This window comes from Anolis sagrei, chromosome 10, assembly GCF_037176765.1.
Source record: "Anolis sagrei isolate rAnoSag1 chromosome 10, rAnoSag1.mat, whole genome shotgun sequence".
Lineage (NCBI taxonomy): Eukaryota > Metazoa > Chordata > Lepidosauria > Squamata > Dactyloidae > Anolis > Anolis sagrei.
This window is the reverse complement of record NC_090030.1, coordinates 18,302,069-18,324,835: the sequence shown is the minus strand read 5'-3', so window position 1 is coordinate 18,324,835 and position 22,767 is coordinate 18,302,069. Positions and strand designations below refer to the sequence as shown.

Here is a 22,767-nt window from a genome sequence, read left to right as displayed (position 1 = left end):
GCAATCTGCATCACAAAGGAGCATTTTCACCAAGGTCTGAGTCATGTTACTTCCTGGTTCATGGTGTTCACCACGAGTTACTTCATGTTCTCTTTAAAATATTCAGACCGATTTCCAGGCCTAAATGTGCCCAGACTCTTTTCGTTTGCTTCCTCTAATCTTCCAAAGAACCTCAAGTCTCTCGAAAACCAAAGGGAAAAATGTATTGTCAAAGGCTTTCATGGCCAGAATCGCTGGGTTGTTGTGAGTTTTCTGGCCTGTATGACCATGTTCCAGAAGCATTCTCTCCTGACGTTTCACCTGCATCTATGTCAGGCATCCTCAGAGGTTGTGCTGTCTGTCCTTGGGCGCAATGGCCTGCTTCCCTTGCAGACAGACAGCCTAGCAAAGAGTGTGGCCGCTTAAGTGGCTTTGCAATGATAGGCGTCTCGCGGCAGTCCCCTCCACTAAAGCTGCGATAATCTCGCTAATGGAGGCAATCATTAATCGGCTCTTAATCTGCGCAGCAATGGGTTTTTAAGAGCATATCTTGTTAAGACGCTCTCTGCCTGGACACAGATAGGAACGGCTGAAGGAAGCATCCTGGTCAGCAGAAGTGTTTGTAGACCGCTTTGGCCAATGGTTTCCAATCAATGGTCAACTAATCAACCAATATATCAAAATTGATTAGTTGACCATTGAAATATATGCCCAGATCTCAAACTCAGTCTAAAACATTATGGTCTATATACTTAAAATGCGGTAATTGAGATAATTGGGAACATTTTCCTACTATCAACCTTCTCTGTGATTTTATTATTATATCTGTCTTAAACCAAGTTGTTCAGGACTGTGAGTTTTTTGGGCGATATGGCCATGTTCCAGAAGCATTCTCTCCTGACGTTTTGCCCCACATCTATGACAGGCATCCTCGTTGCTTTGGAAATTTCTCCTCATAGAGATATTCAATGTGTTGTCGAAGGCTTTCATGGTCAGAATCACTGGGTTGCTTGAGTTTTCTGGGCTCTATGGCCATGTTTCAGAAGCATTCTCTCCTGATGTTTCACCCACATCTATGGCAGGTATCCTCGTTGTATCCTCGTTGTTTTGAAACAGTTTCTCACAATAGAGATGTTCAATGTGTTGTCGAAAGCTTTCATTGCTGGAATCACTGGGTTGCTGTGAGTTTTCCAGCCTCTATGGCCCAGGTTGTATGGCCATGTTCCAAAAGCATTATCTCCTGACGTTTCACCCACATCTATGGTAGGCATCCTCGTTGTCTTTGAACAGTTTCTCCCCATAGAGATGTTCAATGTAATGTCAAAGGCTTTTATGGCTGAATTCACTATTTATTTGTCGTGTCAGAACAACCAGTCAAATTATATTACATTTCTAACAGAACAAAGCAAACAAGCAGATTACAAAATTTGTGAGTATGAGAGTTGATTAAATGTCCTTTGACCAGTATCTGGCCACTTGGAGTGCTTCTGGTGTTGCTGCAAGAAGGTCCTCCCTTGTGCATGTGGCAGGGCTCAGGGTGCATTGCAGCAGGTGGTCAGTGGTTTGCTCCTCTCCACACTCGCATGTCGAGGATTCCACTTTGTAGCCCCATTTCTGAAGGTTGGCTCTGCATCTCGTGGTGCCAGAGCGCAGTCTGTTCAGTGCCTTCCAGGTCACCCAGTCCTCTGTGTGCCCAGGAGGGAGTCTCTCATTTGGTATCAGCCATTGGTTGAGGTTCTGGATTTGAGCCTGCCACTTTTGGACTCTCGCTTGCTGAGGTGTTCCAGTGAGTGTCTCTGTAGATCTTAGAAAACTATTTCTAGATTTAAGTCGTTGACGTGCTGGCTGATACCCAAACAGGGGATGAGCTGGAGATGTCTCTGCCTTGGTCCTTTCACTATTGGCTGCTACTTCCCGGCGGATGTCAGGTGGTGCAATACCGGCTAGACAGTGTAATTTTTCCAGTGGTGTAGGGCACAGGCACCCCGTGATAATGCGGCATGTCTCATTAAGAGCCACATCCACTGCTTTAGTGTGGTGAGATGTGTTCCACACTGGGCATGCATACTCAGCAGCAGAGTAGCACAGCGCAAGGGCAGATGTCTTCACTGTATCTGGTTGTGATCCCCAGGTTGTGCCAGTCAGCTTTCATATGATATTGTTTCTAGCACCCACTTTTTGCTTGATGTTCAGGCAGTGCTTCTTGTAGGTAAGAGCACGGTCCAGAGTGACTCCCAGATATTTGGGTGCGCTGCAATGCTCCAGTGGGATTCCTTCCCAGGTGATCTTCACTGAATTCACTGAGTTGCTGTGAGTTTTCCTGGTTGTATGGCCATGAAGGGTGCTTACCATGTGGACAAAACGACAGTAGAGAATGCTTCTAGAAAATGGCCATACAGCCCGGAAACTTACAGCAACCCAATGATTCCAGCCATGAAAGCCTTCGACAATCCCAAGGTTTTGTCAAAAGCCTTTCATGGCTGGAATCGCTGGGTTGTTGCGTATTTTCCAGGCTGTATGGCCATGTTCCAGAAGCATTCTCTCCTGATGTTTCACCTGCATCTATGGCAGGCATCCTCAGAGGTTGTGAGGTCTGTTTCATTAGTTTCCAACAGACCTCACAACCTCTGAAGATGTCTGCCATAGATGTGGGCAAAACATCAGGAGAGAATGCTTCTGGAACATGGCCATACAGCCTGGAAAACTCACAACAACCCAATTCCAGGACTGTTGAGTCATCCTATACCTGTGGACCTATAGTGCACCTCCTGCAAGTTTCAATCACTTTTCAAGTTAAGTCCGTATTTCACCTCCCATAGAGAGAGAGAAAAGGCAGGATATCATCATTATCATCATCATCATCTAACCAGGCCTCATAGGATCCAACCAATATTATCCAAGGAAGACAGGGTTCAAACAGATGCATTAAAACATAAAATTGTGTTTAATATCATGATGATATTAAAAGTAAACATGAAAACTACTTTATAAACAATGCTCAGTCTAGACTCTGCTGGAAGAGTGTCACTTTAGGTAATGTGGCAGTGCAAACATTCTTACATACCATTAAATTGGAATTTAATTACCGCATAGTTAAGCACCTCGACTAGAGATTAGGATCAATGCCACGCAGCTATAACTTTGGGCGTGTGGTCAAAGATCGCAGTTTTGCAACTGAATCAGCCACAATCCACTTAGATGACACATTCACCTCCTTGCTGGCATTGCCTCAACTCCCCTTCTTGTTATCTTTCCAAGGAAAATAGAGTTCGTTTTGGAAGGAAAACGGAAGCAGCATCAAATCAAATAGACAGCCAGACAGGCTCTGTTTACTTACCAATCGTGTATTAAGCACAGGAAAAAGCAACGCCAAAAGCGCCCCATTAAGCATGTGCATCTGTAGTCTGTGAAAAGAAAAGAACAAAGTCACATCGGAAATGCAGAAATATTCACGTCAAACTAGATTGCCACATTAAGCCATAGTTTAGCATGAGAAGAACAAACACATTTAAGCTTGCCTACCACTACATCCAGGACTAGAAGCATATTCTACACCAGGAACGGGCAAACTTTCTAACTAGAGGGCCGCATGCTAGAACTCTCTGCTAGGTGGACTGGCTGCCTGATAATGGATGGATGGAAGGAAGGAAGGAAGGAAGGGAAGGAGGAAGGAAAGAGAGAAGGGGAAGGAGGGAGGAAAGAGGGAAGGAAGGAAGGAACTGTGGAAGGGAAAGATGGAAGGAAGGAAAAGGAGGAAAGAAAAGAGAAGGAAGGAATGATGAAAAGGAAGGGAGGGAGGGGGAGGAAGGAAAGAGAGAAGGAAGGAAGAATGAAAGGGTGGAAGGGAAAAATGGAAGGAGAGAGAGAGGGAAGGAGGAAAGAGGGAAGGAAGGAAAGACAAAGAGGAAGGAAGGAATGAAGGAAGGAAGGAAGGAAGGAAGGAAGGAAGGAAGGGAAAGATGGAAGGAAGGAAAAGGAGGAAGGAAAAGAGAAGGAAGGGATTATGAAAAGGAAGGGAGGGAGGGAGGAAAGAGAGAGAAGGAAGGAAGGAAGAATGAAAGGGTGGAAGGGAAGAATGGAAGGAGAGAGGGGGGAAGGAGGGAGGAAAGAGGGAAGGAAGGAAAGACAAAGAGGAAGGAAGGAAGGAAGGAAGGAAGGAAGGAAGGAAGGAAGAAACTGTGGAAGGGAAAGATGGAAGGAAGGAAAAGGAGGAAGGAAAAGAGAAGGAAGGAATGATGAGAAGGAAGGGAGGAGGGAGGAAGGAAAGAGAGAAGGAAGAATGAAAGGGTGGAAGGGAAAAATGGAAGGACAGAGAGAGGGAAGGATGGAGGAAAGAGGGAAGGAAGGAAAGACAAAGAGGAAGGAAGGAAGGAAGGAAGGAAGGAAGGGAAGAAGGAAAGAGAGAAGGAAGGAAGAATAAAAGGGTGGAAGGGAATAATCGAAGGAGAGGGAGAGAGGGAAGGAGAGAGGGAAGAAGGAAGGAGGGAAAGGCAAAAGGGAGGGAAGGAAGGATGAAAAGGTGGAGGGAAAGAATGGAAGGAAGGCAGGAGAAGAAGGAGAAAGAGAAGGAAGGAGGGAACGAAGGAAGGGGGAGGAAGGAGGAAGAGGGAGGTAAGGAGGAAGAAAAGAGAGAAGGAAGGAAAGAAAGGAAGGGAAGGAGGGAAGGACAAAAGGGAAGAAGGGAAGGGATGAAGGAAGGGAAGGAGGAAGGAAAGAGAGAAGGAAGGATGGAAGGGAAGGAGAAAGAGGGAAAGAAATAGGAAGGAAAGATAGAAGGAAGGAATGATAGGATGGTAAGAAAGAAAAGGGCCTGGGTTTGCCCATACCTTTTCTACACAGCAGAATGAATGCAGTTGGGCCCCACTTTAGCTGCGATGGCTCAATGCATGGAAACATATGAGTTATAGGTTTACCAGGTCTTCGGCCTTCCCTGCTGAAAAGTGCTGGTGCTTTACTAAACTACAACTCCCAGGATTCCAGAACATTGAGCAATGGCAGTTAAAGTAGAATCAAACTGTATTAATTCTACAGTGGCACAACGGGTTAAACCATTGAGCAGCTGAACTTGCTGACCTGAAGGTTGGCAGTTCGAATCCGTGGGATGGGGTGAGCTCCCGCTGTTAGCACCAGCTCCTGCCAACCTAGCAAATGTGTGTAGATCAATAGCTACTGCCTTGGCGGGAAGGCAAACAGGCACTCCATGCAGTCATGCTGGCGACACAACCAGGAGGTGTCTACGGACAACGCAGGAAATGTAGATGTGCCAGAGATGAAAGTGGAAGCCTTTGACTTTGTCTGTGTATTTGTGTTTCATTGTATCAAGCCATTGAATATTTCCCTATGTCTGTATATGTGCTATAATCCACTCTGAGTCCCCTCAAGAAGATAGAACGGAATATAAATAAATGTTATTATTGTCATTGTTGTTGTTACAAAGGTAATGTAAACGTGTCTTTCAATTCCTTTCAATGTCAGCTTTTGAATCTTCATTAATCTTGTGGAAACTATGATTTATGAATCTGGAAGGCCTCTATTAACTTCAGCACCTATTTTAGTTAATACAAAGAGTACAAAGAGCAGTCTATTTGCTTAAATCGTTTGCATAATTCACTAAAAGCATCATCACCTGAAGAGGATCATTGCGAAATGGCAGGGAGGGCAGGCCAGCAGGAAAATCTGAAATATGAAAAGAAGAAGAAGAAATGGTTGCCGTTAGGTTTCTCATCCAGCAAGAAAAACGTTTTGCTTTCATTCCACATTTTTGTTCTATGCGTTCAAGGCAATTACAGTTTGGCTTATCACGTTAAGGGCGCATTGGCGCCATGAGATAATAATGGGAGACCCTTGCACCAGTGTGATTCAATTTCCTGGATCACTAAATCGAGTCCTGTGCAGATGGAAAATGTATCCAAATGAATCAGACCATGTTGCAGTTATGCTTTCTTTTAAAAAAGGCAAAACAAAAGCACAGGTTGGATCTGAACTACCATACAATCTAGTTCCAAATCCAGAGTATGTGCTTTGAACTGGATTATGAGTCTACACTGCCATACAATCCAGTTCCCAAATCCAGATTATCTGCTTTGAACTAGATTATATAGCTCTACACTACTATATAATCCAGTTCCCGAATCCAGATTATATCCATGGAATTGGGTTATGTGCATCCACACTGCTATATAATCCAGTTCTGAATCTGGATTATCTGCTTTGAACTGAATTATATGAGTCTACACTGCCATATAATCCAGTTTCTGAATTCCAGGTTATATGCTTTGAACTGGATTATATGAGTCTACACTGCCATACAATTCAGTTTCTGAATCCATATTATCTGCTTTGAACTGGATTATATGAATCTACACTGCCATATAACCCAGTTTCTGAATCCAGATTATATGCTTTGAATTGGATTATATGAGTCTACACTGCCATACAATCCAGTTTCCGAATCCATATTATATCACTGGAACTGGATAATGTACATCTACACTGCTATATAATCCAGTTCTGAATCTGGATTATCTGCTTTGAACTGGATTATGTGCATGTACACTGCTACATTATCTGCTTTGAACTGAATTATAAGACTCTACACTGCAACATAACTCAGTTTCTGAATCCATATTATCTGCTTTGAACTGGATTATATGGGTCTACACTGCCATGTAATCCAATTTCTGAATCCATATTATATCACTGGAACTGGATAATGTACCTCTACACTGCTATATAATCCAGTTCTGAATCTGGATTATCTGCTTTGAACTGAATTATATGAGTCTACACTGCAACATGACCCAGTTTCTGAATCCATATTATCTGCTTTGAACTGGATTATATGAGTCTACACTGCCATACAACCCAGTTTCTGAATCCACATTATCTGCATTGAATTGGATAATATGAGTTCTACACTGCTATATAATCCAGCTTCTGAATCTGGATTATCTGCTTTGAACTGGATTATATGGATCTACACTGCCATGTAATCCAATTTCCAAATCCATATTATATCCTTGGAACTGGATTATGTGCGTCTACACTGCTATATAATCCAGTTCTGAATCTGGATTATCTGCTTTGAACTGGATTATATGAGTGTACACTGCCATACAATCCAGTTTCCAAATCCAGATTATCTGCTTTGAACTGGATTAGATGAGTCTACACCACCATATAATTCAGTTTCCGAATTTGGATAATCTGCTTTGAACTGTATTATATGAGTCTACACTGCCATATAATCCAGTTCAAAGCAGACAATCTGGATTGAGAAACTAGATTAAATGGCAGTATAGATGGGTCCCCAAATTTCAAGTCTATGGCCCCATAAGGTCCTAGAGAAGGTCTGTGAACCAGAGATGGTGCTAATAATAATAATAATAATAATAATAATAATAATAATAATAATAATAATACTTTATTTATATGTAACTAGCTTTACCCGGCCACGCGTTGCTGTGGCATACTCTGTGGCAACCCCCTTCTACCCTCATTGTGGAAAAGCACAATCAAAGCACTTCTGACAGATGGCCAAGCAGCCTCTGGTTGATAAGAATAATAGAATGGTAGGGTAGGAAGAGACCTCCAAGGGCCATCCAGTCCAGCCCGTTTTGGGAAATGGGAAAAGCACAATCTAACCACTCCTAAGAGATAGCCAGCCTCAACTTGATGATGATGATGATGATGATGATGATGATGGAATCCTATGGTAGGAAGAGACCTCCAAGGGCCATCTAGTCCAGCCCCTTCTGGCATAAGGGAAAAGTATAATCAAACCACTCCTGAGAGATGGCCATTCAGTCTCAGTATAATACTAATAATAATAATAATAATAATAATAATCCTAGCATAGATGAGGCCTGAAGGGGACATCCAGTCCAGTCCCTTTTGGGAAATGGGAGAAGCACAATCTAACCACTCCTGACAGATAGCCATATATATAGATGAAAGGCAGTGGGGTTTTTCTACCATTACCAATATTTTGCAAACTGTATCAAAGTGCAAAATTATGCTTTAAAGAGGTTAATCAGATATCTGGAAAAAGCAATGTTTTATATCATGCGTTCAATAAAGAAATTCTACCGCACACTTTCAAAGCAAACCGGTGCTCTAGAAACATAATCACTCCAATGGAAGTAATTTGGTTTACAGTGAATTAATAATGAATGGAGACAAGCCCGGTCGATAAAGCCACATTCAGGGCCATTTCCTTAAAGAGAAAGGCAACTGCGGGGTAAAAGAAACAATTGAACCAAGTCACGGATGTCATCGCCTTTTCCGTGCAAAGTTTGTGAAGATTGTGTTTAAAAACCAATGTTATTCCTATGTTTCCCCTATGAAGGCTCACGTGGCAAAATTCAGGACGCACGTGTGCAAGCAGCATATGGCATATGCGCCTCTTTAGGGCATTTATGGTATTTTTAAATATCATAAATATGCCAAATAGCACTGTTCTATACGCTGGCAATGTCATGAAAGAAACATCTCATGTTGCAAACGCAGGAAAACAAACCCAGGCCGACATGAAAGTGAATTCTGCATATATTTTGATCCAGGGGGAACAAAACCGGGAAGGAAGCATCGCTTTTTTATATCTAAACTACTTCTGGAAAAATCACATTTCTAGGTAATCTGGTACCTTCCAGAGGAGTAAAAATACAAGTCCCATCATCCACAACCATCATGGATGAATGGATAGCAAAGAGAGATAAGCACTGGATAAGAGAAAATTGATAGAATAGTGGTTCTCAACCTTCCACATGGCTGATTCCTTGTTTACATGAGACTCGAAAGGTTGTCAGTTCAAAGCCCAGGTCAGGCTGAGCACCCGACCTTAAGCCCAGCTTACTATCCACCTAAGCAGTTCAAAAACAGCAGTGAGCTGTGAGTACAGAAATTCAGCACCACTTAAGCGGGAAGGTATTTTATGGCACCATAAAAGGAATACCAGAAAATGCCGGTGATCAAAGGAATGAGGAAGTCTGTCATCAAGGCTCTTTGTCATAGAGCAGTGGTTCTCAACCTTCCTAATGCCGCAACCCCTTAATACAGTTCCACATGTTGTAGTGACCCCCCCAACCGTAAAATTATTTTAGTTGCTACTTCATAATTGACATTTTGCTACTGTTATGAATCGTCATGTAAATATCTGATATGCAGGATGTATTTTCATTCACTGGACCAAATTTGGCACAAATACCCGATATGCTCCAAATTGAATACTGGTGGAGTTGGGGGAGGGGGTTGATTCTGTCATTTGGGAGTTGTAGTTGCTGGGATTTATAGTTTACCCACAATCAAAGTGCATTCTGAACTCCACCAATGATGGATCTGAACCAAACTTGGCACACAGAACTCCCATGACCAACAGAAAATACTGGAAGGGTTTGGTGGGCATTGACCTTGAGTTTTGGAGTAGTAGTTCACCTACATCCAGAGAGCACTGTGGACTCAAACAATGATAGATCTGGACCAAATATGCCCAAATGTGAACACTGGTGGAATTTAGGTAAAACAGACCACATTTGGGAGTTGTAATTGCTAGGCTTCACCTACGATCAAAGAGCATTCTGAACCTCACCAACGATAGAACTGGGCCAAATTTCCCACCCAGAACCCCCATGACTAACAGAAAATACTGTGTTTTCTCTGGCAACCCTTCTGACACCATCCTCATAAACGATCACCCTCCCCCCACAGGAGACCTGATCCCGAGGTTGAGAAACGCTCCGATAGAAGGAAATAGATCGCTATTTTCAGGACTAAATACTTCCAAGATCTGGGTTGTTGTAGGTTTTTTCAGGCTATATGGCCATGGTCTAGAGGCATTCTCTCCTGACGTTTTGCCTGCATCTATGGCAAGCATCCTCAGAGGTAGTGAGTAGATGCTTGCCATAGATGCAGGCGAAATGTCCGGAGAGAATGCCTCTAGACCATGGCCATTTATCCTGAAAAAACCTACAACAATCCAGTGATTCCAGCCATGAAAGCCTTCGACAATACTTCCAAGATCTGTTTGATTTTGAAATCAGTGGATATTAACTTGGAGTTTATGTGTATCTTGTTATATGTGTTTGAATGATGATGTATTCCACCTAGAGCTACAGAAAGAGGTGGGTAAGAATAATAATACATTACAATTATAAATTATTATTATTATATAGCTAAGAACGGTTAGATTACTTGGGTATAATAATAATAATAATAATAATAATAATAATAATAATAATAATAATAACAACAACTATTATTATTATTATTATTACTATTATTATTATTAATTATGGGGCCACAGTGGTGCAACTGTTGAACTACCTAAAGACTAGCAGTTCAAAGCTGCAGGTCAGGTGATCTCCTGCTGTTAGCTCTACCTCCTGCCAACCTAGCAGTTCAAAAACATGCAAATGTGAGTAGATCAATAGGTACAGCTTCAGCAGGAAGGTAATAAAGGTGCCCATACAGCCATGCTGGCAACATAGCCAGGAGGTGTCTACAGACAACAGGCTCCTCGGCTTGAAAATGGAACAAGAGCACCTCCCCATGGCCAGAGTTGAGCGTTGCCTCCAGAAGCCAGAGATGAAAAGGAAGCCTTTGCCTTTGTTCTATTTGCGTGCCATTGCAATTCCACTGTATCAAAGGCATAGTTTGCCTATCTGTGTATGTTGTAATCCACTCTGAGTCTCCACAGGGATATAGAGCAGAATATAAATAAATTATTATTATTATTATTATTATTATTATTAGGCCAAAATATTCCAGGATCCAAAATTATCCATATTAGAAATAGTGATACCTTTACTTACAGATATCTTTTAAAGAGATAGATAAATAATATAGATAAGTGAATATAGATAGATCGTATATGTATGTATATTTGTTTGTTCTACAAAGGTTCCTACTTGGCTTGCTAAATCTGAACCAAACTTGGTACCGATACCCTTCATGATCCAAGTTAAAATACTGGTGGGGTATCAATTTAAAAACAACCTCAGTTCAGGGGTTAAGGATCCAAAAATGAATCAATTGCTATGTATTTGTGCAATGCTCTGATGTAACCACAAGAGGGAGGTATATACATAGAAAGCCTAACTCAGGGGGAGAGAAGACGAATAGATGGCTAGAACTGTTGCCATGGAGACACTAGGAGGACCAGAGTGTTGCTATGGAGACATTTTATGGGTAGCCTTCTCCCAAGGACCAGGCAAAGATGGAAGGGGGGTGGAGAAAGGAGTCCTGAAGATGCCCCTATTTTCAGAGCAGTGTATTCTTTATGCATAGAGAAAAGAATTAACCTGAGTTGATCTGTGCTGAGAAGCCGAGTACTGAAACTTTTATGAAACACTGACGAGTTAACATTATTAACGAATAGCATTATAAAATGCATACCCAGGCAATCTGAGTACGTACATTCGTTGGGTATAAGATTACCTTCATGCTATGGATTTCATGCTTGGACTTGGATCTCCAAGATATCTCATTGTGCACATATATATAAATACCGGTAGGTAAAGGTATTCCCCTGACATTAAGTCCAGTCGTGTCCGACTCTGGGGGTTGGTGCTCATCTCCATTTCTAAGTCGAAGAGCCGGCATTGTCCATAGACACCTCCAAGGTCACGTGGCCTGCATGACTGCATGGAGCGCCGTTACCTTCCCGCCACAGCAGTACCTATTGATCTACTCACATTTGCATGTTTTCGAACTGCTATGTTGGCAAAAGCTGGGGCTAACACCGGGAGCTCACCCTGCTCCCCAGATTCAAACCTGCATAAATACTGGTACTATCTATCTATCTATCTTTAAAAAGTGAAAATATGTATGGGTGTATGTGGCTGGGATGCTCACTTCCACAGACAAGCTCCCACTTCCACAAACAGCTTTAACTCACAGTGCTGAGGAGCCACCAAAAGCCCTCTCTCCAATCACATTTCAGGTTATAGCAAGCGCCATGAATATGTAGCCCAACCCCTGCCAATGTCCTCCCCAAACACCATATTGCCCCCCACCCAAGAAATACTTTCCTAAAGGGGCAATTTCATCCAAGATTTCTTCTCACCTCCGTAGAGGGACTCAGACCAGTGTACAGCAAGGATTCAATGCTACTAGTACAAGTTAAAACATCATACAACAATGCAAGATTAAAATATATATAGATAAAATACATATACACTCCAGGCTGCACTGATGATGGACCTACAACTAACTTGGCACACAGAGTCAAGTTCTGACCACCTGAACGTATTGGAGGGATTTGACGGGACTGACCCACCAGGTAACTGACTGATCGGGCAATGTTGGGTAACCAAGCTTGTTTCAAAATAAAATAAAATAAAATAAAATTTTAAAATGCTTCCAGTCCCATTTTGGATAAAAGATACTCACCCTTCACCATGCATTTCAAATCCCCCAAAATGCTAAAATTCAGGAAGCAGTTCCATCTGATATGGAATAATAATAATAATTAGGTTCTTGTGGGTTTTTTCGGGCTATAGAGCCATGTTCTAGAGGCATTTCTCCTGACGTTTCGCCTGCATCTATGGCAAGCATCCTCAGAGGTATGAGGTATCCTCATACCTCTGAGGATGCTTGCCATAGATGCAGGCGAAACGTCAGGAGAAATGCCTCTAGAACATGGCTCTATAGCCCGAAAAAACCCACAAGAACCTAGTGATTCCAGCCATGAAAGCCTTCGACAATACAATAATAATAATAATAATAATAATAATAATCTTTATTGATACCCCGCCACCATCTCCCCGATGGGGACTCAGGGCGGCTTACATGAGGCCAAGCCTTGGAACACATTGAAAAGGAAAGGTATTTTTCATCAGTCGAACCAAAGATAAGGATCCACCCAGCATTTAAGAGCTGTGTTTATGTGACTTATTATTCCTTGCTCGTATGTTTCCAAAGCCAAACACATGTGGGAGGTATTTCTATATAAAAATAGCCACCCGGCTTGTTCAGATATCACGCACCAGCTGTTGCTGAAACTGACATTACAAGAATCTATGCAACCTAATTTAGAAGGATATGAGCAAAATGGCCATGGATAGAGAGAAAGAAACTGCAAAAAACTACCTAATGAACCAGAACCAATCGCATTTCAACCTGGTAGACAGGGAGTAATAGAAGTTTATTTTTAAACACTGAAACTGAGGAGAATTAGCTCCGTGTTCCTGTCTAGAACTCCAATGGCAAGACTCAGGGTCCAGATCTTGTTGGGTTTCAATGCCCATCATCCACCGCATTCCACTGACGAGGGATGATGGGAGTTGCAATCCAACAGCATCTGAAGGGATGAAGTTTCAAGGTCAAATGCCATGGAAAGAAGCCAGAGTTTGGATGTCAGAAACTATACATTGAAATTAGGCCCCTTCTACACTGCCCTCCATCCCAGGATCTCATCCCAGATTAACTTTTTATCCCAAACTAGCTGTACCCGCCACGCTTTGCTGTGGCCAACCTTCCCTCTTTCTCTCCTTTGTTCCCTACTTTCTTCCCTCCCTCTTCCTTTCCTTCCTTCCTTCCCGTCTTTCCTTCTCTTGCTCCTTCCCTCTCTCTTTCCTTCCTTCCCCCTTTTCTTTCTCTTCTGCTCTCTCTCTTTTCTTCCTTCTCTTTCCTTCGCTCCCTCTTCCTTCACTCTCTTTCTTTCCTTCTTTCCCTTTTTTCTTTCCTTCTCTCCTTCCTTCCTTCCCCCTTTTTCTTTCCTTCCCTCTTTTTCTCCTTTCTTCCTTCTCTACCTCTCTTTGCTTCCATGCTTCCTTCTCCCTTTTCTTCTTTCTTTCTTTCCCTCCCTCTTTCTTTTCTTTTGTTTTCTCCCCTTCCCTCCCTCTTTCTTCCCTTTTTCTGTACTGTCATTTACCTTTTCGTCATTTAGCTTTTGGGAGCTTTTTAAGTCCCTTCTGCTGTATTTTTCAGTGTTTTTATGAGTGATAGACATACATTGGGTTGTTAGGTGCCTTGTGTCCAAATTTGGTGCCAATTCACAATATCACAACCTCCGAGGATGCTTGCCATAGATGCAGGTGAAATGTCAGAAGAGTATGCTTCTAGAATATGGTCATATAGCCTGAAAAACCTACAACAACCTTATTGATAGGTCCTCCATAATTACTCTATTGGAAGACTTAAGAGATTTCCACAAAGACATAGTGAGTTGGCAATGGCTCATGATGGAGGCTCACGAGATCCTTAGTCTATGAGAAGACTACACAAAGAATATGAGACTCACTCCAATAGTAGAAGGATCTAGATAGGAGCAAGCCAAGAAATGCTGTGGTTGATGATTGCTTGATATCTCAATATACATTGGACCTAGGTCTATGTGTCTCTCAAAGAGTTCTTCCACTCCTCGAGACCCTAAATGACCCATCCCTCCATCTCTCACCTTGCTGTTGGCTATATTTCTTCCCCCTTGGCTTTGTGTCCCTCCCTTGAAGCCCATTCCAGCGCTGGCTCCTTTCCCAGACCTTCCAGGACTTGGCTTGGCTTCTCCTGGCCTTCAGAGGTTTGTAGGTTGGAGCAACATTATGTTCTAACTTTAGCCCTATTCAGCCTCCTTTAAAAAAAAAAAAGCAATGCTAGGAGTAGGGCACAGTCAACGGATCCCATCCACCTCTCCTTCCATTGCCTTATTAGTCAATGGGTCTAAATCAGAAGGCCTCTAGAGGGTCATCCATACTGCAGAATGAATGCAGTTTGGCACCACTTTGACTGCCATGGGTCAAGGCTACGGAGTGTTCGGAGTTGTAGTCTAGCAGGGCAACAGCACTCTTTGGCAAAGAAGGTGAAAGACCTTGCAAAATGACAACTCCCAGGATTGCATAGCATTGGGCCATGGCAGACAAAGTGGTACCAAACTGCATTAAGTCTACAGTGCAAGTGTCCACTTAATAGCAGTGTAATAGTAATAAATAGTAACAACAAAAACAACAACAACAACAACTTGTTCCACAAATACCATCTGCCTGTGACAACTAACTGGTGGGATCACAAGCTGGAAAAGAGTTACAGAAAATGAACATGTCAAACTCCTCTGGGACTTCTGAATTCAGACAAAGGTTTGGAGCACAATATTCCTGACCTCACAATCGTGTTAAAAACAAAGTATGGATTGTCGATGTTGCAGCAGGATTAAAGGTGACAGCCGGATTGAAGAGAAACAACTGGAAAAGCTGACACGATATGAGGATTTAAAGATTGAGCTGCAAAGAGTGTGGCACAAGCCAGTCAAGGTAGTCCCAGTGGTGATCGGCACACTGGGTGCAGTGCCTAAAGACCTTGGCCTGCACTTAAACACAATCGGCGCTGACAAGATTACCATCTGCCAGCTGCAAAAGGCCACCTTACTGGGATCTGCACGCATTATTTGCCGATACATCACACAGTCCTAAACACTTGGGAAGTGTCCAACGTGTGATCCAATACAACAGCCAGCAGAGTGATCTTGTCTGCTGTGGACTCATCTTGTTGTGTTTCAAATAATAATAATAATAATAATAATAATAATACCACTTTATTTATATTCCGTCCTTCTCCCCAAGGGGACTTAGAGCGTATTACAAATATAAACAAACACAGGCAAACATTCAGTGCCTTGTTACAAATCAAAAAAACACAGTGAAACACAAATACACAGACAAAGGCAAAGGCTTCTCCTTTCATTTCCAGCTCTGGAGGCGGTGCTCGTCTCTGGCTCTGGGGGAGATGCTCTTCTCCATTTCCAAGCTGAGGAGCCTGCGTTGTCCATAGACACCTCCTGGTCATGTGTCCGGCATGACTGCTTGGAGCATCTTTTTGCCTTTTCCTGCCAAAGCTGTACCTATTTATCTACTCACATTGGCATGTTTTCGAACTACTTGGTTGGCAGGAGCTAGAGCTAACAGTGGGAGCTCTCCCCATCTTGCAGATTCGAACTGCCAATCTTCAGGTCAGCAGTTCAGTAGCATAGTTTGGCCCATTGTGCCACCATGGCCCGCTGGGGCCCAACCTATGTCTTTTAATATATATGTTTTAATTGTCTATTTTTTTTCTATCTATATATTTTAAGCGTGTTGTATCCTGCCTCAAGCCTTGAGAAGAGGCAGGTAGCAAATACATAAATCAATACATTATTATTGAATGCAATTTTCCTGTTTCTTGGCAAGGGGTTGGACTAGATGGCCCATGAGGTCTCTTCCAACTCTATAACTCCATTATTATTATTATTATTATTATTATTATTATTATCTGACACAAAACCAAAGTATGTCACGGCAAACAAGATCTATATGCTGGATTTCGTATCACAAAATCACAAGTCGAACACTTCCCAAGCCTCTAGGACTGTGTGATGTATTTTCGAATGATGCGTGCAGATTCAAGTCAGGTGGCCTTTTGCAGTTGACAGATCGTGATATTATTATCATCATCATCATCATCATCATCATCATCATCATCATCATCAAACCTATCTCTATTTTCCCACAGTCCTTCTGCCTCTCTAAGACCCAACTTATAGTTAAAGAAGTAATGTCCAGGAACATATCTGCTAAGCTGTTGTGAGTTTTCCGGGCTGTATGGCCATGTTCCAGAAGCATTCTCTCCTGACGTTTCGCCCTCATCTATGACAGGCATCATCAGAGGTTGTGAGGTCTGTTGGAAATGAGGAAAATTGGGTTTCTATATCTGTGGAATGTCCAGGGTGGGAAAAGAAACTCTTTGAAGTAGGTGTGGATGTAGCAATTGGCCATCTTGATTAGCCTAGCAGTTTTCAAGGTATGGCTTCTTACTGCCTGCAGGAATCCTTTGTTGGGAGGTGATTAGTTGGCCTTGATTGTTTCTTGTCTGGAATTCCCCTGCTTTTAGAGTGTTGTTCTTTATTTACTGTTATGATTTTAACCCCATTTTCCTACTTTCCAACAGACCTCACAACTTCTGAGAATGCAGAAGAAACGTCAGGAGAAAATGCTTCTGGAAAATGGCCATACAGCCAGGAAAACACATAACAATCCAGTGATTCCGGCCGTGAAGCCCTTCAACAGTACATTGAACATATCTCCCATATTGACTATGTTATATATACCTATAATACAATCATTTAGACATTTACAAGCCAGGAATGTAGAACCCAACAAGGAAGTTCAAAGTAAAGGCAGGAATGGGGAAGTATTTTGTTACGCACAAGATTTGACAAGACTCACCCAGGCTCTTTTGTTCCCCGAGATCACATCTACTATTAACTAATGGATGATGCATTTTTTGTTAACAAAACACGTTGTTTACCTAAGCAAGCCGTATACAAACATCTTTAACATGCCAGCTAAGAATCATAAGGTTTGCTCAAAGTCAAAAACAACTGTCAAGTTCTGCTTGTTCGTGTATTATGAGTATTTGCCCATCTTTGCAGCTCAGCAGAGGATTATTATCATTATATAACACATTCTGGTTCATTCTAAATTTACTCCTTCCCTTTTAGTTCTACCTTCTTTCCCATCAGTGATTCTTGGGGTTCAGCTACACTGCAGAATTAATGCAGTTTGGCACTAATGGCTAAATACTAAGGAAACCTGGGAATTGTAGTTTTGCAAAGTCTTTGGTTTTCTCTACCAAAGAGTGCTGGGGCCTCACCAAACTATAAATCCCAGGATCTAGTAATGTAATAACCACTTTGTATCTGTGGGTGCATTGGCACAGTTTGACCCCACTTTAACTGCCATGGCTAAATACTAGGGAAACCTGGGGGTTGTAGTTTTACAAACTCTTTGGCCTTCTCTACCAAAGAGTGCTGGGTCCTCACCAAACTATAAATCTCTAGTAATATAATAGCCACTCTGTATCTGTGGGTGTCTCAGCACAGTTGGACCCCACTTTAACTGCCATGGCTAAATACCAGGGAAATCTGGGAGTTGTAGTTTTACAAGGTCTTTTGCCTTCTCTAACAAAGAGTGCTGGGGCTTCACCAAACTATAAATCCCAGGATCTAGTAATATAATAACCACTCTGTATCTGTGGGTGCATTGGCACAGTTGGACCCCACTTTAACTGCCATGGCTAAATACTAGGGAAACCTGTGGATTGTAGTTTTACAAGGTCTTTGGCCTTATTATTTATTAATTATTATTTAAAACATTTATATTCCGCTCTTCTCACATCAAAGGGGACTCAGGGTGGAGCACTGCATATACACGGCAAACATTCAATGCCGGGACACAAACTCACATACCAAAGAGTGCTGGGGCCTCACCAAACTATAAATCCCAAGGTGTAGTAATATAATAGCCACTTTGTATTTGTGGGTGCGTCTCAAATACTATGGAATCATGGGAGTTGTAGTTTCACAAGGTCCTTAACCTTATCAGCCAATGACCAAACAACAACTCGCACAACTCCATAGCATTTACCCATGGCAGTTAAAGTGGTATCAAACTGCATTAATTCTTCAATGCAGACATGCTCTGAGAAGTTGTTAATTGTAAGGTACCTGTCTCTAGTGTTTCTCCTTTTTTTTTCGCAATACCTAAATCAGATTGATACCAGGTCCTTATCATGGAAATCTGATAAACGAACATATGAGCTATATTTGACTAATTTTAATTAGTTGCAGAAGCAACACAGGAGCCACCCTCCGATCTAATATCTGGACTGATTGAATTCCAATTCTCTGTGGCGCCCAGGATATGGTGCAAGACCCAGAAAACCAATCTCTCGATCAATGAGCAAACTCTCCAAGAGAAACAGCTCAGAAATTGGAAATACAAACGGCATGGAAAATTCAAAAGTATCTTTGTGCTTGGCTTCCCTCCTTACAGACCTTTCCCCTGCTTCTTTGGTTTCTTTTCCTGGTTTCACCTCCTACCTTTAAAAAATGTTCTTGCATCAATTTAAAGGAGCAGAACGAATATAGCTTTCAAACCAATGCAGCTGTATTCCTTTTTTTTTCTCCAGCGGTGATTGTGCCTTGAAATATGAATATGTGGATGGCCAAGGGGTAGCTCTTGCACTTGCACCCATATTTGAATGGCTGCTATATTCTTGGATAATGTTAATACAGGTTGAAAAACAATACACTTGGAAGTACGTGGTATTCATTGGTGGTCTCCCATTCAGGTGTTGCACTCTTAATGAGACATGCCGCATTATCACGGGGTGTCTGCACCCTACACCACTAGAGAAATTACACCGTTTAGCCGGTATTGCACCACTTGACATCCGCCGGGAAGAGGCAACCAATAGTGAAAGGACCAAGGCAATGACATCTCCAGCTCATCCCTTGTTTAGATATCAGCCAGCACGCCAATGACTTAAATCGAGAAATAGTTTTCTAAGATCTAGAGCAGTGTTTCTCAACCTAGGGGTCAACTCAGAACTGGTGGGATCGTAAGGAGGGTGTCAGAAGGGTCGCCAAAGACCATCAGAACACACAGTATTTTCTGTTGGTCATGGGGTCTCTGTGTGCCATGTTTGGCCCAATTCTATCGTTGGTGGGGCTCAGAATGCTCTCTGATTGTAGGTGAACTATAAATCCCAGCAACCACAACTCCCAAATGTCAAGGTCTATTTTCCCCAAACTCCACCAGTGTTCACATTTGGGCATACTGAGTATTCGTGCCAAGTTTGGTCCCGATCCAAAGTCCAAAGTGCTCCCTGGATGTAGATGAACTGCAACTCCCAAACTCAAGGTCAATGCCGACCAAACCATTCTAGTGTTTTCTGATGGTCATGGGAGTTCTGTGTGCCAAGCTTGGTTCATTTCCAATGTTGGTGGGGTTCTGAATGCTCTTTGTAGGTGAACTATAAATCCCAGCAACTACAACTCCCAAATGACAAAAATCAATCCACTCCAAACCCCACCAGTATTCATATTTGGGCGTATTAGGCATTTGTGCCAAATTTGGTCCAGTTAATGAAAATACATCCTGCATATCAGATATTTACATTATGAGTCATAACAGTAGCAAAATTACAGTTACGAAGTAGCAATCAAAAAGTTTTATAGTTGGGGGGTCACCACAACATGAGGAACTGTATTAAGAGGTCACGGCATTAGGAAGGTTGAGGAACACTGATCTAGTGACACTCGCTGGAACACCTCAGCAAGCAAGAGTCCAAAAGTGGCAGGCTAAAACCCAGAACTTCAATCAATGGCTGATACCAAATAACAGACTCCCTTCTGGGCACACAGAAAACTGGGCAACTTGGGAAGCACTGAAAGAACTGCGCTCTGGCACCATGAGATGCAGAGCCAACCTTAAGAAATGGGGCCGCAAAGTGGAATCCATGACATGCAAATGTGTAGAAGAGCAAACCACTGACCACCAGCTGCAATGCAATCTGAGCCCTGCCACATGCACAAAGAGAACCTTCTTGCAGCAACACCAGAAGCACTCCAAGTGGCTAGCTACTGGTCAAAGGATACTTAACAGAATGCCAAGTTTGCAAGTTTTGTGTGTGTGTGTTCAAAAATACATTTTTTTTGTCGTGTCAGGAATGACTCCTGGTGTGAGAGAATTGGCCGTCTGCAAGGACGTTGCCCAGGGGATGCATGGATGACTTGGATGTTTTTATCATCCTTGTGGGAGGCTTCTCTCATGTCCCCGCATGAGGAGCTGGAGCTGATAGAGGGAGCTCATCCGCCTCTCCCCGGATTCGAACCTGCGACCTGTCGGTCTTCAGTCCTGCCAGCACAGGGGTTTAACCCACTGCGCCACCGGGGGCTCCTTAAAAATACAATACAACAGTTTGTTTCGCTCCTGACACAATAAATAAATAAATCCCATTCAGGTATTAACCAAGACTAACCCTGCTTAGTAAAGTAAAATAATGGCGCTCCATACAGTCATGCTGGCCACATGACCTTGGAGGTGTCTACGGACAACGCCGGCTCTTCGGCTTAGGAATGGAGATGAGCACCACACCCCAGAGTCAGACATGACTGGACTTAATGTCAGGGGGAAACCTTTACCTTTACCTAACCCTGCCTAGCTTCCAAAATCAGATGGAATCTGTTGTCTTTAGGCTCTTCTATTGGTGCCTTTAGAGTACTTTGGCTCCTGATGGATTCTAAACATACAGAAGAGTTGCTAAGTTAGGGGATGGTTCAAGTAGCGTCAAACTGCATTAATTCTACAATATAGACACACACCTTTAGAATGTTGTATTTTCTGGGTTTAGTTGTATATGTAAGTGATGTGGTTCTTGTCCAGCCATTGCCTTTGCTGGAGTCGCAGATCATAGAACTGTACTCACAGTCAAGTAAATGCTCAGTGGTTTCATGTGAGCCCAAAAAGACAATATTCTGTCTTTGGCAGTGTCTTGAAGGAGAGCCCATAGTAGTAAAAATAGTTTCCATTAAGGCCAGCCAAAGTTCAGACAGTGGTATGTCAGCTTTCAAGATTTGAGGGAACTCCTAATAGTCTTGGATTATAGAAACCACACAGAACTGATGCGTGCAAGAAAAGCCACGATGTCAAACAAGGGCGTTTGTCTTTTAACCTTGGAAAGAAGCCACTTGGATGGCACATCTACATCACTTTCACAGCCATGAGTCAATGCTGTGAAATAATAGGAGTTGTAGTTTAGTGAGGTCCTCTTTCTCTTTAGCATGGAAAAATGCTGGCATTTGTGAAACTGCAACTCCAATGATTTAATAGCAAATTGTAAAGTGGTGCCAAATTGTATTAATTATATTGTGTAGATTTATTTGTCGTGTCAGGGCAACCAGTCAATTATATTACACTAGCTGTGCCCTGCCACGCGTTGCTGTGGCCTATAGTAAAACTTATCAAAGTTGAGGTAGATATCTGGACTATTATGAAAGAGAGGTCCCTACCTATTCCTTCCCCCTTTTCCTCCCCCTTTCTCTCCTTTCTTCCTTCTCTACCTCTTTCTTTCTTTCCTTCTTTCACTACTTGGTTTCATCCTTCTCTCTTTCCTTCATTCCCTCCCCCTTTCTTCCTTTGCCTTTCTTCCCTCCCTGTTTGCTTCCTTCTTTCACTTTTTATTTCCTTTTATTTCACCACCATCATAACAATAACAATAATGCAATGCATTGCCTCTGGGACCTGACACCTCTCCCATTCCCCCTAAAAGGGTCTCAGAGGAACAATAGCATCATAATAATAATAATAGAAATAACAACCTTTACCCGCCACGTGTTGCTGTGGCCAATCTTCCCTCTTTCTCTCCTTCTTTCCCTCCCTCCCTCCCTCCCTCCCTCCTTCCTTCCTTCCTTCCTTCCTTCCCATCTTTCCTTCTCCTCTTCTTTCTCTATCTCTTTCCTTCCTTCCCCCTTTTTCTTTCTCTTCTGCTGTCTCTCTTTTCTTTCCTTCCATCTTTCCTTTTCTTCTTCCTCTAACTTTCCTTCCTTCCCCCTTTTTCTTTACCTCCCTTTCTCTTTCTTCCTTCTTTCCTTCCTTCCTGTCTTTCCTAGATTTTGACAGGGCGGGAAGGGGCGGGGTGGGGTTTGGAGGTGGCGTGAAGTAAAAGGAGGTAAGATTGGGGCGGGGGAGTGATGGAGCGTGGGGTTGCGTGTGTGTGTGCGGCGGCGGGGGGAGTGGGGTTGCGTGTGTGTGCGGCGGTGGGGGGAGTGATGGAGCGTGGGGTTGCGTGTGTGTGTGTGGCGGCGGGGGGAGTGGGGTTGCGTGTGTGTATGCGGCGGCGGGGGGAGTGATGGAGCGTGGGGTTGTGTGTGTGTGTGTGGCAGGGTGTGTGTGTGTGCGGGAAGCGGCGTGGCGGGGCTTGGAGTGGGCATGGTTTCCGCAGAGGGAGTGTTAGCCGGAAGGCCATGTGCGCGCGCCAGGG

The 22,767-nt window shown here is 42.9% G+C and overlaps 1 protein-coding gene across 2 annotated transcripts in view; it reads right to left on the bottom strand.

Moving 5' to 3' along the window:
* TMEM164 (transmembrane protein 164) overlaps positions 1 to 22,767 on the bottom strand; it is a 69,563-nt gene that overhangs the window by 36,523 nt on the left and 10,273 nt on the right. For both annotated transcript variants that reach the window (XM_060756206.2, XM_060756205.2), the window contains exons 3-4: positions 5,606 to 5,655; positions 3,317 to 3,383 (exon numbers count right to left, since the gene is read on the bottom strand). In XM_060756206.2, the coding sequence (XP_060612189.2) occupies positions 3,317 to 3,383; positions 5,606 to 5,655 (117 nt within the window). The remainder of the gene's footprint in view (positions 1 to 3,316; positions 3,384 to 5,605; positions 5,656 to 22,767) is intronic.